At 38.7% G+C, this 15669-nt stretch overlaps 2 protein-coding genes across 2 annotated transcripts; both read right to left on the minus strand.

The window, feature by feature from the left end:
* Nucleotides 1-1064: 1064 nt before the first annotated feature.
* Nucleotides 1065-5479, minus strand: bnip3la (BCL2 interacting protein 3 like a). Its single transcript, XM_049762517.2, has 6 exons — nt 5321-5479; nt 4141-4393; nt 3984-4065; nt 3479-3585; nt 3229-3378; nt 1065-2331 (listed from the first exon to the last, which is right to left on the minus strand). Exons 1-6 carry the CDS (start codon nt 5400-5402, stop codon nt 2283-2285), a joined length of 723 nt encoding a protein of 240 aa, XP_049618474.1. The 5' UTR covers nt 5403-5479; the 3' UTR covers nt 1065-2282.
* An 804-nt stretch (nt 5480-6283) lies between these two features.
* Nucleotides 6284-14008, minus strand: LOC125993704 (serine/threonine-protein phosphatase 2A 55 kDa regulatory subunit B alpha isoform). Its single transcript, XM_049762516.2, has 10 exons — nt 13676-14008; nt 13403-13480; nt 11160-11257; nt 10883-11048; nt 10365-10477; nt 10086-10263; nt 9565-9729; nt 9255-9424; nt 9055-9146; nt 6284-8878 (listed from the first exon to the last, which is right to left on the minus strand). Exons 1-10 carry the CDS (start codon nt 13680-13682, stop codon nt 8599-8601), a joined length of 1347 nt encoding a protein of 448 aa, XP_049618473.1. The 5' UTR covers nt 13683-14008; the 3' UTR covers nt 6284-8598.
* Between the last annotated feature and the right edge of the window lie 1661 nt (nt 14009-15669).

Raw genomic sequence — 15669 nt, forward strand, 5'->3', positions numbered from 1 at the left:
TGTACAAATAAACTTGACTTGACTTGACTTGCTTCATGGTGCATTTCCTTCTCAAAAGATTTCAAGTGTGTTTTTGCAACAATTTTGATGAGTGTGGCAGTGGATCTCCTCTATGTGTAAAGTGCCTTTAGATTTTTCTCTAATTTGGCGGTATAAAAATAAAATTTAAGTGAAAATTTGAACTGAGCACATAATTGTTCAACACCATAGAACGCCATACTTAATGTGATGACAGCATCATGTTTTGTTTTTGCCTCAAACTGGCACCTTTAGTCAATGTGGAGGGAACTATCAGTAGTTCCAAATACCAATATTAGCACAAAATATTAAAGCTTCTGCTATAAAGAAAATAATGCCAGAAAAAGCCAATGAGAACATGAAATCAATCAGGGGTTAATTAAAGGCACTGCAAATTGTAGCTTGTGTGTGTTGACTGTCATTTAACATGACTGAATGTGATTGGGTCATTCTGAGCACAGCCACATTCCAAGTTATGAGATGCTCTGCAAACTTCTGCAACCGTATTACCTCAGTTCTTTATTTTTACCTCCACTCAACTATTTTATTTCAACTGATTTTTACAGATTACGTCCTGACCTCAATTGTATCACAAACACATAGCTTCTAAACTTGAGGTGTTGAATTAGTTGTACTGTAACTTAAATGTAAATTTACCTCTCAAAAAGAAAGAAAAACAATTGTGTTGCATAAGTTATAGGTCACATTAATTGTGGAAATGGTCAGAATATTTGTATCAAAAAATATACATATATATATTTTGGAACAGGGGTGTGTAGACCTTTTACATCCATTGTGCATATGCACACACACACTTACACATCTCATATTGGAGTGTGTATTAAATAATGGGCATTAACGTCCAGATGACCAGATTTCTGCTTTAATCAATACAGTCATTACAGATTTTCCATTTTCTTCAATTTGTTTTCCAACTGTGCCAATGATCTCATATGTTTGAGTTATTGTAACTACATTTCGATGATGGAGTCTTATGTTACACTATTGTTAGTCGCTTTCTCAATAACTGCACGCAAGCCCGTAGATTAAGGAGATAATGTGTTATTTATGCATTGAAACCCACATTGAGTGTTTTAAAAACCAAATCTACCACAGAATCCAGAACAATAGATTTGGTTTTCACATCACATTATATCAGTTTTAAAACACTGAAAATGAGGCATCCAGTCATTAGTCTTCATTATCACTTTTAGCATCAATACATGGAAGTTACATGCACTTAAATTAGTCAAAGCTTGTCTGACTATTTTTTCTGGAAGTTTACAAGCGTTGTACGTATCACACTGGAAATGGTATTGACAGTGACATATAGATGAAAACAGGTTCCTGGAACAGCTTATTCATTATATGATATATTATTGACACAATATCAGGGAGTTTCTATTAAGTGAAGCATATCACAGCTTTAAGTACCTTCACAACTGGATTTCAATAGCAAAACATGTAGGGGAATCCCCCCCCAAACCAATACAATGAAAATGTGCAGCGGTAAATATTAATTTGACACTTTGCCATTGTTACTGTTATGTGTGATAAAAAGCAATCTGCAAAGGCAAAAACAAAAGAACATATGGCCTGGTACATCGCCGCTCGGCCCAAGTTCCACTATCATAATATAGTAAAATACTACAAAAGGCAAAACTCACTGGCTACATGGTAGATTTAGGTTCAATCTTCAAAACATGAAGCTTTAAAAAGAAAACCACTGAAGGTAAAAATGATCAAGCTTCTATTTCATAAAGACACGTGGAGCATTACGTTTCCTTCGATAACTGCACCTCTAAAGTTCAGCTCAAAAGTTTAAGGCATTCCAAGTTCTTTCCTACCTGAACTTATTACTTCAGATATGTCACATACTTTGGGTTGATAACGCTGGCGAATAAAATAGTACGGTGACAGCTGAAGGGCCAGATTGTCTGATGACAACACCGAAAAAAAAAAAAAGTTTGGACTATCCATCCCCAAACCTAAAACCCACTGAGGCCAAACCCTTGGATCAGGATGACTATTTTTATCATCTTGCACAGGAGTTGTTATTGAGTGGATACAAGTCAACTGGGATGCCTTGGGTCAACATGAGGAGTAACCACATTACAACATGTGTCATGTGCATACACTTACAATGTGACAAAGTCTAACATGGATTGGGAGGACAAATGTGGGTGCACGATGACTGCCGAGAAACACGTGATCACAGGCTACGTGAAAGACGGGAGGACATCCAGGCACTGCTTATTTTCCACTCAGTAAGAGCTGGCAGAGGCTGTGGCGATTCTTTTACCTATGTACACCCTTCAAAGACAAAACAAATAGAAGATTATGCTCTCACATGCTTAGAACGGTATTGTGACAGCCAATTTGTATCAGACAACAGATTATTTTATATTATGACAACAGCTTCTGTGTGTAAATAATTCTTGGTATATTTTTAAGGCAAAATTTAAATTATAAACATGGAAAGTTTTATTGTGAAAGTGATCAGTTATCGATCGCAGTATAGTCCCCAACCGCTAGGCCGTGGACCATTGGGCACCTGCCACACAGAGAAACTGTATAAAAATATTTGATCATGAGTGTCGACAGGAAAGTTTAGTTTAAGAATCAAGTGCATCCGCCAGTGGCTTTGTACACATGTCAAAAACTAAGAGTACAATGAGTCATGCAGTATTTCAGTAAAAAATAGAGAAATCCCACAAATGAGGAAAAATGTGTTAAGTGTTAAATGTGTCAGAAGATGAGTCAGAATTTACAAGAAAAAGAAAGTGGCATTCTCAGTCCCACTTAAATTAAGGTTGTATCACTCCTGCACTTCTGGTGACATTCTCGCAAATGAGGCAAATAAGCCTTCAAAACTGTTCACATTGAATACCTTGCTTTCATGTACAACTTCCTATTTTTGTCAGACGGAATATTCTCCAATGATGGTAATTAAAAACAAAAATCACGGAGTAGACGGTGTCATTGTCTCTCATTTCCCTAAGATGGGCCCAGCTCATTGAAGACAAAACAGCAGGGCTCCCTCAAATGACTTATGACAGCTATATTCAGTGCAATGCTGATATGTATATCTTGCTTTTATTTGTTTCTATTCTGGTTAGTCAAAATGATGCTCAACTTAAGTCTATGCCATGGCTCAAAATAAGTTAGACACCAAATTCATGAATGGCCATTAAACATACGACTTCTTACCCGATTCCGAGAGCGAGGATGTGTGAAATGAGAAGCGACGGGATGAAAACTTTGAGGAATTCAGCAGAGAATACGCCGCCTTTCTTCATGACACCACTTTTTCTCATACTAAGGGATACTGCACGCCGGGGGTGTCTAAAGTGAAATTCTCTGAAATAACACAAAATCAATTAGCAGCATATAACTTAAGATAAAAAAAGGAAAGGACAGCCACCATCAGATGTAAAACAAGAAGAAGGAGCCTGCTCACTTGGGTGGAATATTTTCTGGCCTGCTGGACCAATCAGCAACCCAGTCGACTTCTTTGTTCATGAGGATATCATCTTCTCTCTCTTTGTCTGCACCTTCTTCTTCCGACTACAAATATGAAGGGATCAAATTGTTAAAAAGCAGTGATTTTTTTTTTTGCACGACACAAGTCACATTTTTCTCATTTTCAAGCTTTTACATATGCAGCCATTGATGATTCACAACATGTTTACGTTTCTCCACATTTAATGTTCATTACTTTAGTGTTAGCTGTTAAGAAACAGATTCTGTCAACAATTTGTGCCTGACATCTAAAATTGCCAAAGTAATTTCATCCATTTTTTACATAACTTATCCTGATTAGCGCCGCAGGTGAGCTGTAGCCTATCCCAACTGATTTTGGGCAAAAGTTGGGGTACAACCCAGACCTGATGTGACATTGTGTTTCATAAATACAATAAAAAAAAGGTTTTTCTTTTGAAAATTGTAAATAGAATGACTTTTACCTGACTACCTCTTGGACTAGACATATCCACATCAAAAGTGATCTGACCCTCATCCTGGTTTGGACTCTGTGGCCTTTGAGGACTGAGTGGACACATTGTGGTTAATAGGTATGTTTCTACACTACTGACACCATTTAGCATGTAACTTTTGCCCCACCTGTCACACGAAGAATTACTTGGGCTGGATTCATGCTGTGCATCCAGGAGAATCCTCTCCATGTCCCCGTTGTGAATGGAGGAGGAGGATGGCACATGTTCTAGTCCTCCAATCAGGGTTTCATCTATCTCTGGCACCACTTCCAGGGTGCGACTTGTGCCAGCGTTTGCATTTATTTGGTCTGCAGCAGCTGATATTTGCAAGCTCGTATTCACGCCTATGTTTCCATTCAACTCCAATTCCACCCAAGAGCCTTGAAAACACACAAGGTTAAAAACACTTTTAGACTATCCTGTTCATCATAAAATCTGACATTAATGCGATTAAGCGTTGTATTTGGACTATAATCATTGCAACAGTGTTAGTGTTCATCTTTGTGCCACTGCCCTACTAACAGCTAGTTTTTTTTCCCCCCCAGCCAGGAGGGCGTTATGCAATCCAGTAAAGACAGCTTGGTTGCACACAGAATGCAAACTAATCGCACGCAACGCCTCTATCGTCTGTTTATGTAATACATTAAGAAATAAAATTGACAGACAGAATAACGATTTAGCGACGTGCCCGAGCATGGTCCAGGGTATTTTTATACCCATGTCAACAATGCAGCTCTCTGTTGCGTAACAGACAAGCTGGTCCGATGTGTCGTTGTTGCCCATATGATGCTTGTACTCTTAACAATTATTAATTGCGTGCGAACAAGGTCAATTATTTGTCTAAAATGTGTTTCTGTTGACAATGACAACGTAAGTAACGTCCCAGGACGATTTTCTGTCTTATTTTAGTCGTGAATTTTGGAGACAATGCCTGGTAAAATAACGCTAGCATTCTCAAGCCCTCAAAACTACTCGTGACGGCAAGGAAAATCTTTAAATAAAAATCAACGCAATGTTAGTATTTTTTTTTATCTCCAAGTTGTTTTCATTTTGGTGAGAGTCCGCCCAACATTGATGGGCAATGTGATTGGCTACAATTTCCATCAGTAAAATAATTGCGAAGTCTTATTGGCCAATTTTCAGCAACGTCATTCCACGTCACCCGCCACCCATCCAAGAGGATGAGGAAACGCTTTTACCCGATTCAACTTTAACCAAAATTATTATAGACTTATTAGGGTAGAAAGACAGGATACGCGTTAACTAAATTTGGAATAGCTTCAGGACATAAAGACTATGTTACGTACCGTGAAGCCCAGGCTCTTCGTTATTGTTTTGTTGAGCAGCAGCGGTGGACATGTTGACTTCTGTTTTCGCATTCGTCAACATGACTGAGGCGCGCGCATGCGCGTAGCCTGGCCAGTGTCCAGACAGGATAAAAAAAGGCTGTGTTGAAATAGATCATGGACGTGTATCCATTCATTCACAGATAGCCGTGCATCTTTCATATTAAAATACGTGTACGTGTAACTGTATTGTGATGTGAAGAGCCAAACAAGACTTAACAAACGCACAAGGCTTTACGTGGTTATTGACTCAAAATGATGTAGGCTTTCATCACTGTTGGTTGACAAAGTACATAGTAAACTCAATTCGTCATTGAAGCCTGAGACGCATTAATCTATTAAAACGTGGTTATATAATAATAAACAGCTTTTATTCTTTTGGTGGGGTGGTGGTAAGATGTTAGTAATTATATCATGATATAATATTCAATAGAATACTAACTGTATTATGTTAATTTAATTGGGAACTTAGTTTTGCATATTAATAATACATTGTATTAAACAGACTTTACATTAGACATCAAATCTCAAATTGCTACAGTGCAAACAAGACTTTAAAAGAGAGGAGAAAAACAAAGAGAGACTATCAAAAATATAAAAGCATGAAATAGTAAGTATTTCGCTATAGGCCAGAGTAAAAAGGTCTTTAGCCCCTTTTTAAAAGCATCCACCGTCTGTGGAACCCTGAGGTGTTCAGGGAGGGCCACTGAGAAGGCCTTGTCACCCATGGTCTTGAGCCGTGTTCTGGTCATGACTCGACGGTGCTGTCGGCCTGATCAGGTCCTACTGGAGGTAGGGGGCCGCAACGTGGAGACAATGTTGAGTGTGCAGAACTTTATTACTTATAGTAATAATATAATTAAATTCCATCTAACCCCCCCCCCACACACACACACACAAAGTTGAATAGTTTTCCACACCAGACAAAATTCTTCCATCTTTATTTAAGAACTTGAAAGAAACAAAAATTTAACGTCCCCCAAAATGAGTTTATGTATGATGCTAGGGTCAAAAACTCCATACATTTGATGCTGTTGATACAGTATCATTTTATCAGTCTCTATTGGGTCATAACAATTAACTGTTACACAATCGAAATGCATAGGCTTTTGATTAAGGCATTTTTTTATTTATTTAGTACTGACAACCCGCTATCTTGAAGGTACAATATTTTGATCATTGATCAGTGGTGAATTCCCCTGAGTGTCTCATGTTTGGCACGCCACATGAAATGCTTTTGTCAGGTTATCTTGACTCTTAATGCTTTAATAAAGGCAAATGGGGGTTTTGTGGTTTTCAAAATATTCAGTGCATCAGCTATGAATGACATTCTAATTAACAAACGGCAGTAAATATTTCAGTTTTTTTTTTTAACAAGGGTGATCAACAAACCCAACGACAATCCTTTGTTGAGAAAATCAAACTGTGATATCTCAGGATTGCTTAGAGAAGCCACTAATCTTAACACTCCAAAAGTCATTTTGAAAACGCCCTATGATTGAAGGATATTATGCACAGCCCTGAGGAAGTGACATCATCACCTCTTTTTGTTGGCATTCCAGTCATTGTAAAATTCGCTCTGTGCTTTGAAAAGAGGTTAATTTAAAACTTAAGCTTAACCTAAATCCTCAACCTATTTTCTTCTCAAGATCAGCAACTTGTGACGGAGGCATCGCTAAAGAGAAGCAGGTTTTTAAGTTCTAAAGTAATTTCTTCATTTAGATTTAACATCTGCAAACCAAGTGCTACACAAATTCTCTCCTTAAATAATACATATCCGGAAAAAAAAAGCTTGTAGAACAGATACCCTTTCAAGAAAATAAGGCAATGTTCACTTGGAAAGAGTAAATTGAAAAACACTTTTTACTCCTTTCAGGCCAGATGCTGTACTGTCCTGCCTATGCTTTTGCAGGTATAAAAATGACTTAAAAAAAAGGAAAGAGCATGCTCCTATTTGACATCACAGAACTTTCAAACAAATATCTGCCCTGAGACAGCACACAAGCCTTCCATCTACATTCAAACCAACCATCAGAGACAGTTCCATTTAAAACGTCAGTGATCAGACTACAACTGTTGCCTTAATTTATACAAAAATAAATCAGCTATAGAGACTATTTTTCTCTTCTGATACAGTATAAAATATAAAAAATGAAACGATCCAAGGGGTAAAGTTACCTGTCTGCAACATAACATTTGTTTTGTGGAGGTTGGCAGCAACACCCAACAAAACACCTGGACCACCTTGGGCCCTTGAGCCTGAGCTGTTATTGGTGGTACAGTTTCATTATAGTAATGACTGAGCAGAGCTTTAACTAAATGACTATAATTTACAGGCATAAAGCACATTTGACTTTGGCATGATTCAGTTCCCTGAACCCAAACACCTGCCAGTCAAAAGTCAACCATGTTATGAAAACATTATATTGTACATGTGCTCCTAAAATATGATGAAACAAATTCCTGAAAGCTGTGTGTCTTAGGAAATAAGTAGTTTATGTCAAAGGAAACTAACCTGGTAAATACAGCCCCCCCCCCCCCCCCCCCCCCCCCGCTTGGCATGTACATAAGCAGTACGCGATTTAGATGACCACTGAAAGTTGTCATCCCTACTGTTAAGAAAAAAAAATGTAAACAACAGGCCATCTTAGGATAAAGATCTAAGCTGGTATAAATTGTTATGCAGCAGAAAAAGAGGTGGCTGCATTGTTTTTAGAGCACCTTTCAATAACCTTAGTGGGAGAAATCCTCGATTGGCCTTTTATCAATGTACTCAATGAGGAAGAAGTTGTGAGTGAATGTGTCAAATTGGGTGGGTGCAACTAAGGAGTGTCGACTACTTGTATCAGCATTTTTTTCATGCCAGTGCAACTGAGTCTACAATTAAACATTTTCCTGCTGAAATTAATCAAATGTTGTAGGAGCCAAATTGCATTAACAATTAGTATTGGGACGAATGCCCACATGAAAAATAGGTTTGTTTGTCTTTTTACATATATCTTCCCTTTGGTCTAAGATGTAGTAGAGTTGTAACCAGCAGCTGGATGAACATGTGCTTCTGGAGGGAAAAGTAAATAAGCCTCGGAATCCCAAAGTTTGTACAGTAATTAGCTCAACACAGCCGGTAAATTCAATTTGTATTATACGTGAAAAGTGTACTTGTGATGATCAGCCATACTCAAGGTCTGAGCCAGACTTGAACATTTTGACAGATTTTGTGTCTGCGTGATGGAGCAATACTAGTTAAGTTTGTCCTGGAATATATAGAGATTATTGGTGGTGGCCACTGCAATAATGTTGTCCAGGGGATGCCAGGCAGTGTGGAGGATCTTCTTGTTAAAGTCCAAACTGTCTACACTGATCTCATCCTTCTTGCGCTTCCCACCTGAGCTTACTTTGCGGGGTTTAAGAATAGACTGCGGTTTGCTGTTTTCCCTTGATGCCTCTAGGGTCACATCCTGCCTGTAGCCTCGGTCAAAGAGCCTGAAGAAGTTGTTGTAGGAACCTGTCATGACCACACTGCACACAGGGCACAAAGTAAAAGTGAGGCAGAGATCTGAGTCAACTGGATAGTAAACCAAACTGCCAAAGATGCCAACCGATAGCTGTTACGCAAACTATGGCTTTTAACATCTAGGAAACGGCATAGCAAAGGAGGCAGAATGAAAATCAATGACGAGAATGTATGTTCTCACCTGTCGTTTCCATTCCAACAGCACTCAAATTTGTCAAAGATGCAATCGTTCTCATAGAGTGAACACAGCTTGCTCCTGAGATATTCATGAACCTGATAGAGAAGAACAATTTTGAGGATGGCAAACCAAGCTACTCATTTACAGGACTATAAATAGTAGGGATGCCTAGTAAATTGTTTAGCTTGACCAACATAACATGCCTGATAGGTCTCCACTGGACGAGTCTCCATATTGAGGTCCCAGATTTTCATGGACAGGTAGTCACGGGTCATTATGTAACGTCCACTGTGGCTGAAGTTCACATCAGAGATGGATGACGTTATTTCTGAGAAGAAGGAACGATTGTTTGGATCCTCTGGCTCTTCAAACACTGCAAACACAACAATGTACTTCCTTACTACATACCGAGGAAACGGAATTTTAGGCTAGGGACTTGGATCATTATAAGACTACAAAAATGGAATTCTGTTTTTTAGTTGGGTTGAGTCATAGTAGGAGTGACCTACTTACATTTGGCATGGTTGTCACAGAGTGCTGACGCCCTCATGTCGCACAAGCGGATGGCTCCTTTACTGCTACTGTACACAAATGTATTGCATTGGTTAGGATGGAACTCTGATGCTGTGATCACCTCGGTCAATTCCTCCATGTTAGCTGGCTTGATGTCAACAATATCTGAGTAAGAAAGGTTCAGGTCCAACAGAAGAGAAGAGGAAAGAGGAGACTTACAGACTTGAAATTATAACATGAAAATCACTACAGTGGCATCATACCATATTTTGAAAATTGATTATTTGTATTTATTTTATATTTCACCTGTAACTTTCAATTATGAGAAGAACGCACACATCTTCAATAACATCTATGCACAGAAATTAACAGAGCCAGGCTAGACTGAATTCCCTCTTCACAGTCTCTCTACCAAGTGCCCTCTCTCACAGTGGAAACGATGTGCTCAATTACCGGTCCGGAAAAGATAAGCAGTTTCCAATACTGATGATGTGTGTGAGGAGCTAAAAGAGAAAGGATACTAAAGCTGCGATCAGTGATCTCCAAGTGCCACAAATTGATGCGAAGATCATCTGCTGACAGGTAGGTTTCACAATCACTGTTAACTGAGATGGAATTGATGTGGTAAGTGTGAGCATTGGCAAAGACTCTACGAGGGCTGGCCTCCACCATCAGGTCCATGGGCCTGAAGATTGGTACCTAGGGGAAAAGACCAGTGAGTTCACCGTCTTTTTTACCAGCTAGACAACACGTTAAATTGTGATGACCTGTAAAAAATGAATAATACACGCACGACCCACCCGTAGCGTTGTGACTGTATTTGGATCTCTGTAGCGACCGTCATCTTCTTTCAAATTGTAACCTTCCGGTCTCTTGTCTCGCTCGCTAATTTTCCACAGCTTTATGGTTTTATCTATGAGAGGACAATGACAAGGGGGTATCAATAATTCTTAAAAAATCTGTAGTTGAATATTATTACATTATGTGAGTGACTCGACAAAAAAAAACTTTTTTTTGTGATCTTAAAAACGCAACACTTGCGATTTACATTGCTAGGTAACTACTGTACAAGACCATTTACCGACATGTCACTTGAAATGTTATGAAACTCTGCCAAAGTCAGTTAGTCAACTACTACAGCCAACAAATATTTGTTGTATGTCATATTGTTCGACTGCCTTAATTACAAGTTCTATTTTTGCTTTTATAGACACATATTTTTAGCAGTTTAAAAAATGTCCAGAAGATGTCCTAATGGACTTAAATTCAAGAAAATAAGTTGTATAACATGTTCTCTAGAGTAGACAAGTCAACTTGCCATTTGTGGATAAAAGGAAGTGAGCAGCATTCTTCTGGGGCAACCATCGAATCTTGTTGATCTTCTCCTCAATCTCAAGGCTCTTCAGGTAGTCAAACTCAGGTTCATGGCTCTGAAAGGTGCTGTACACATTGTATTCTCCACGGCACTGAGGCTGATTCTTACTCTTAAAAACAACAATCAAGCAAAGATCACGTCAGGCACAACGATGCAAGACTACAAATAATATGGGATATGCAAAGTCAAACAAATATTGACATCTCCACATAAAAAGCACCTCTGGCTCCTGTTGAAAGATGACTACACGACCGCCTTTGTCTCCAGTGGCAAGCAACTCCCCTGAGTGGTTGAACTCAACAGTGGATATGATATCAGCTGTCGACACAGGAATATCATAAGTTTTTTAATCACAATATCGCAACACTGCCTCTTTAACATGCAATCATGTCTAAACGTCAGTGGTCCTGACAACGTAAAGTTTTTGTCACCAATGAGCTGCAAGAATAAAGACGAGTGACACAAGCCTGTATACACATATGCATGTATACACAATTTCATCTTCCATCCATCCATCCATCCATCCATCCATCCATCCATCCATCCATCCATCCATCCATCCATCCATCCATCCATCCATCCATCCATCCATCCATCCATCCATCCATCCATCCATCCATCCATCCATCCATCCATCCATCCATCCATCCATCCATCCATCCATCCATCCATCCATCCATCCATCCATCCACATTGTGCAGGACCAGAGAAAAGGAACAATTGGCACCTTGAACAGCATTTACATCTAATTATACAATACACAGAACATTGAAAACAACAATCAGTCCTTGTTTACTGCCTGGCACTAGTGTGAACACGATTCTTAACACAGGCATAGAGTGAGTGTGGAGCAAACAAAGTGCTTCATACAGCCTTTTTCTGACAAGCTCATCCAAACACAAATAACTACGAATTAATGGGATGCCCCCTTCAGGTGGATGCCCTGATCTTGCATGGCACACAAGCTTTGTAGCTCTGGGAAAACTTAATTGTAGCCTGGGTTGTTAGTGGTAGTTAAGGAGAGTCTTTGCCGCATGTGCACTTGGGGTGCATTCTTTTTCAAAGTCTAATTAGCAATCAGCTATGTATTATATTTTTGATTAAAGGTAATGCCAAATTAATTTAAAATGTTTAACTGTTTAGAGATCACAGTTTTTGACATTATTTGATTCACCGATTTGTGTTGTGTTATGCTCAGCTACCGATCTTTAAGACATTGTAACATTTTTATGCAGAAAACAAATGGAGTGGAAAAGTACAGTGCGAACCAGACATGAGACACTGAATGCAAGTTCAATTCAGGACAGGATGCGGCTCTTTGCTCCTTTCCCGATAATTCACACAGCTGGAGTTGTCTATTATGGGAACAAAATGGCAGGGAGTCCCAAAGTCACTAGAGAATTTACAAGAGATGGCTCTGGGAGTCAACAGCTGTCACACAACTCACGCACATTTAACAGCATTATGGCATCCAGTGGATAGCAGAAGTATTTTTAGCTGCAGATTGACAGGTCAAGATGTTACAAAATGTGAACAATAATTCGTGTTTTAGGCATGCATTGACGACCACTGTGGATGTAAGGTAGAGTTGACTGTAAACAGTGTAGATTTACTGTCGTAATAACAGTCGATATGCAATGTAGAGTTTTAGTGCATTTAGTGTAATAAAGCCCATGCAAATGAGAGTGAATTATGCTTTCTGTTTGCAATATCGGATAAGATCTGGCACCAGGACCAAAGTACAATAAACTCCGTAGCCATTTCATCTTTCGCGCATCTAGCTCACAAAAAAAAATTAAGCCCAAAGGACAACAATGACCTGAAACAAAAGATCAGCAGTGTCATTATCACCTTTGATGGGCAAACATATGGTGAGCATTGCAGAGAAATAGATGATCTGTAGTCTCTTGATATGCTTGTCCAATTAATGGCACCCACATGAATAATAACATATGTACTGTCCATTGCCAAACTATTACCAATAGTTTACGTTGCAATTTGAAATTATCAAACTTGACTGAACATTTATGAGATATCCTTGATGTCTTTTGTCCTCACTTGTAAAACAATTCAGCACAATAGAACGAGGGCACACTAGTGGAATGAATGTGTCTTACAAGCAGTTTTCTTAGCAGTAAGCAATTATTCCTTACTTCTGAACATTTTTACTCCACTATAGTAACACTTTTAGGCCAAAATGTAGGCACGCGAAACCCAGTCGCAGCAGCCTGGAACATACTCCTTGCACTAAAATGCCAACAATTAATATATAACTAGCGTGCAGAAATGTCATTTCGCGTTGTCGAAGAGACTCAGTTGTTTCAACAAGTTCGCTTTATTTTCTTATAGTAATGACAAAGAGTGCATGAAGATTAGGATGAATCTCAAAGATCTGGAAATGATTAGGCGACTTTTCATACATGTTCCAAGTATCAATGAGGGGGGAAAATCAGATGGACTCACCTTCTGCAACGTCGTCATCTATTGCTCCTTTGACTTGGGAGAAACACCATTGCACCTCGTCGCTCTCATCACCGACCCCTGCAGGAGGTAGAAATCCAGTTTCAAGACACCACGCCACACCAAGAGCAACTTTATTTACGCTCACTACAAAAACCAACACGAGCTTAGCATGCTAGCTTCCTGCTAGTTAACCACCAACACTAGATTAGGTTCCGTTTTATTCGTGACTTATTAACCGATGACCGCAGCCTCGCCGTGTCGTTTAAATTTTACCTGCCATGGTGGTGGGCCAGCGAGAGAAGGAATCTGTGAAGCGGGCTCAGGCCCTGGACTAAGCACTGCTGCTGCTTTCTGACTACCGAGGAGGTGTAGAGTAGAGGAATGAAACTGCGAGCTCTGCCAATGTTTATTTCATTATTATTTCTTAAAGAAGCACACACGACCTTAGCTTAACTTTTGCAAGGACTACAAATATTTTTCTCATAGAAAAACGGTAATAATGCTGGAATAAAGAACAGGTGTTTAGACTTTGCACTATACTTTTAAGAATTCTCTCGTCCCTGCCTCTCCCAACATAACGCTTTCAAAATGGCGCAACGCTGCTGGCGTTGACAAATATATCAATTGTTACACCGTGAGGGCGGTGAGGGTGAGCAAAGAAAAAAAATCAGTATTTTAGTCCTGAGTTGTTTAGCTGCACAAATTAACTTAACTCACCGCCAGAAATCATGACTGTTTAAATTATAATGTAATTTTTGTTTTAATGAGAAGCGTCGATGACTGCTTTGGAAATAGCAGGAAACGCCAAGCCCCGCCCGTGTGGACTGGCACTATAACTGGAATCAAACGCATTAAATGACGCACGGAGTTTTGTCAACAAAACATATTAGTTTTGCATTTGGCCTTTTAATACTTTTCTTTTCACCTTACATTTTTATTTTAAAACAGGTAGATTCACATCAAACAAACAGTTTACTTTTATACATTTTCTGTTACATAAAAGTCATGAAAGTGTACGTATGTGTGTATCATTGAACACTATCATCTAACAACATTCAACAAATAAAACAGGAAAGTATTACAGGCAGCGTTTTAAAGGTAAAACTAATTAATTAAATGAATATATTTTAATAAATGTGGGTTACATAGACATCAGGTGCAAAGGAAGACCTGTATCACCAATTGCTTAGCCTGGTTAATGTCTCAAGATAAGTCTCCAATATCCAAGCATCTGGCAAAATAAAGTCAGAATTCAGATATATATATATATAATCCCTATCATTCCTTTGTCCTGTTTGCTAAATACAATATTTAAACCTAAGCAATCTCTCCATTTAATCACTTAGAAACAATCAGTAATAGTGCATTTCATATAATGGCGTTTTTTTTTTTTTTTTTTATACTGTATGTTTTTGACTGCAGACAGATATAACATTTATTGTGATCACTTTTCAATGCATTAAAAGTTCAAGAATACACACACCAACACATCAGAAGCAAAGTTGCAATTCAAATTGTTGTAATTCTGCTCTTTTAGCTGGCATCAGCAAGTTTGGATGAGTGCACAGTTCTTACCAAATTATCATATTTGATTGATTGGAATCAAGTAGCAAGTATTAAGCAGGAAAAAACACTGACACTTATTTCGAATCCCAAATAAAGTATCTTCAATCTGAATAAAGAGCTCCTCATCCAAGTGCAAGTTGAATCTCTGTGTCTTTTTACTTTCCCACCATGTAGTAAGTGGTCCAACGGGCGAGAAGTAAGGAGCCAAAAAGCACAGTGTAGCTGAAGAGGACAAATTTGAGGATTTCCCTGAATGTCCGCAGAAAGCGAATAAAAAAAGGCTCGGAATCCAGATGCATCTGCTGTGTCTTGTGCTTGGGAGCAACAAGAGTCAGGTGTCCCAGGTTCCCACCTCGTCCCATTCTGCAAACACACACTTGTCACGATACAAAAGAATGAAGCAAATAAATAATGTATCGGCCACATAGCCTTATGATGACAACCGTTAAATAATGTATTTGCAAATTGCACTAAAAGGTTTCAGTATTGATCTAAATCCCGCAAACATCTTTAGTCATTGGTTTAGCATGAATCTGAGCTCTTTAGATATTAACACTTAGAAAAGGTGAACATGCACAATAATTTTAAAACATTACATTTACATTTTGGGGGAAAAAAACAGGAAATGTAAAGCAGTGGTAGAAGTTGCAGCCAAGTATTTGGTAATTGTAAAAGAGGAAGCTATTAGGAAGATCTAATTC

The sequence above is a fragment of the Syngnathus scovelli genome, chromosome 3 (genome assembly GCF_024217435.2).
Source record: "Syngnathus scovelli strain Florida chromosome 3, RoL_Ssco_1.2, whole genome shotgun sequence".
Lineage (NCBI taxonomy): Eukaryota > Metazoa > Chordata > Actinopteri > Syngnathiformes > Syngnathidae > Syngnathus > Syngnathus scovelli.

Excerpts from the sequence above, each read along its gene's own strand:
- bnip3la (XM_049762517.2), bottom strand. The coding sequence starts at position 5,402 with ATGTTGACGAATGCGAAAACAGAAGTCAACATGTCCACCGCTGCTGCT. Across the intron at positions 3,379-3,478 it reads CCAGAAAATATTCCACCCAA|AGAATTTCACTTTAGACACC; the intron begins GTGAGCAGGCTC and ends GTGTTATTTCAG. Across the intron at positions 2,332-3,228 it reads ATCCTCGCTCTCGGAATCGG|GGTGTACATAGGTAAAAGAA; the intron begins GTAAGAAGTCGT and ends TTGTCTTTGAAG.
- LOC125993704 (XM_049762516.2), bottom strand. Across the intron at positions 10,264-10,364 it reads ATACAGTCACAACGCTACGG|GTACCAATCTTCAGGCCCAT; the intron begins GTGGGTCGTGCG and ends CTTTTCCCCTAG. Across the intron at positions 8,879-9,054 it reads TGTTGGAATGGAAACGACAG|TGTGGTCATGACAGGTTCCT; the intron begins GTGAGAACATAC and ends CCCTGTGTGCAG.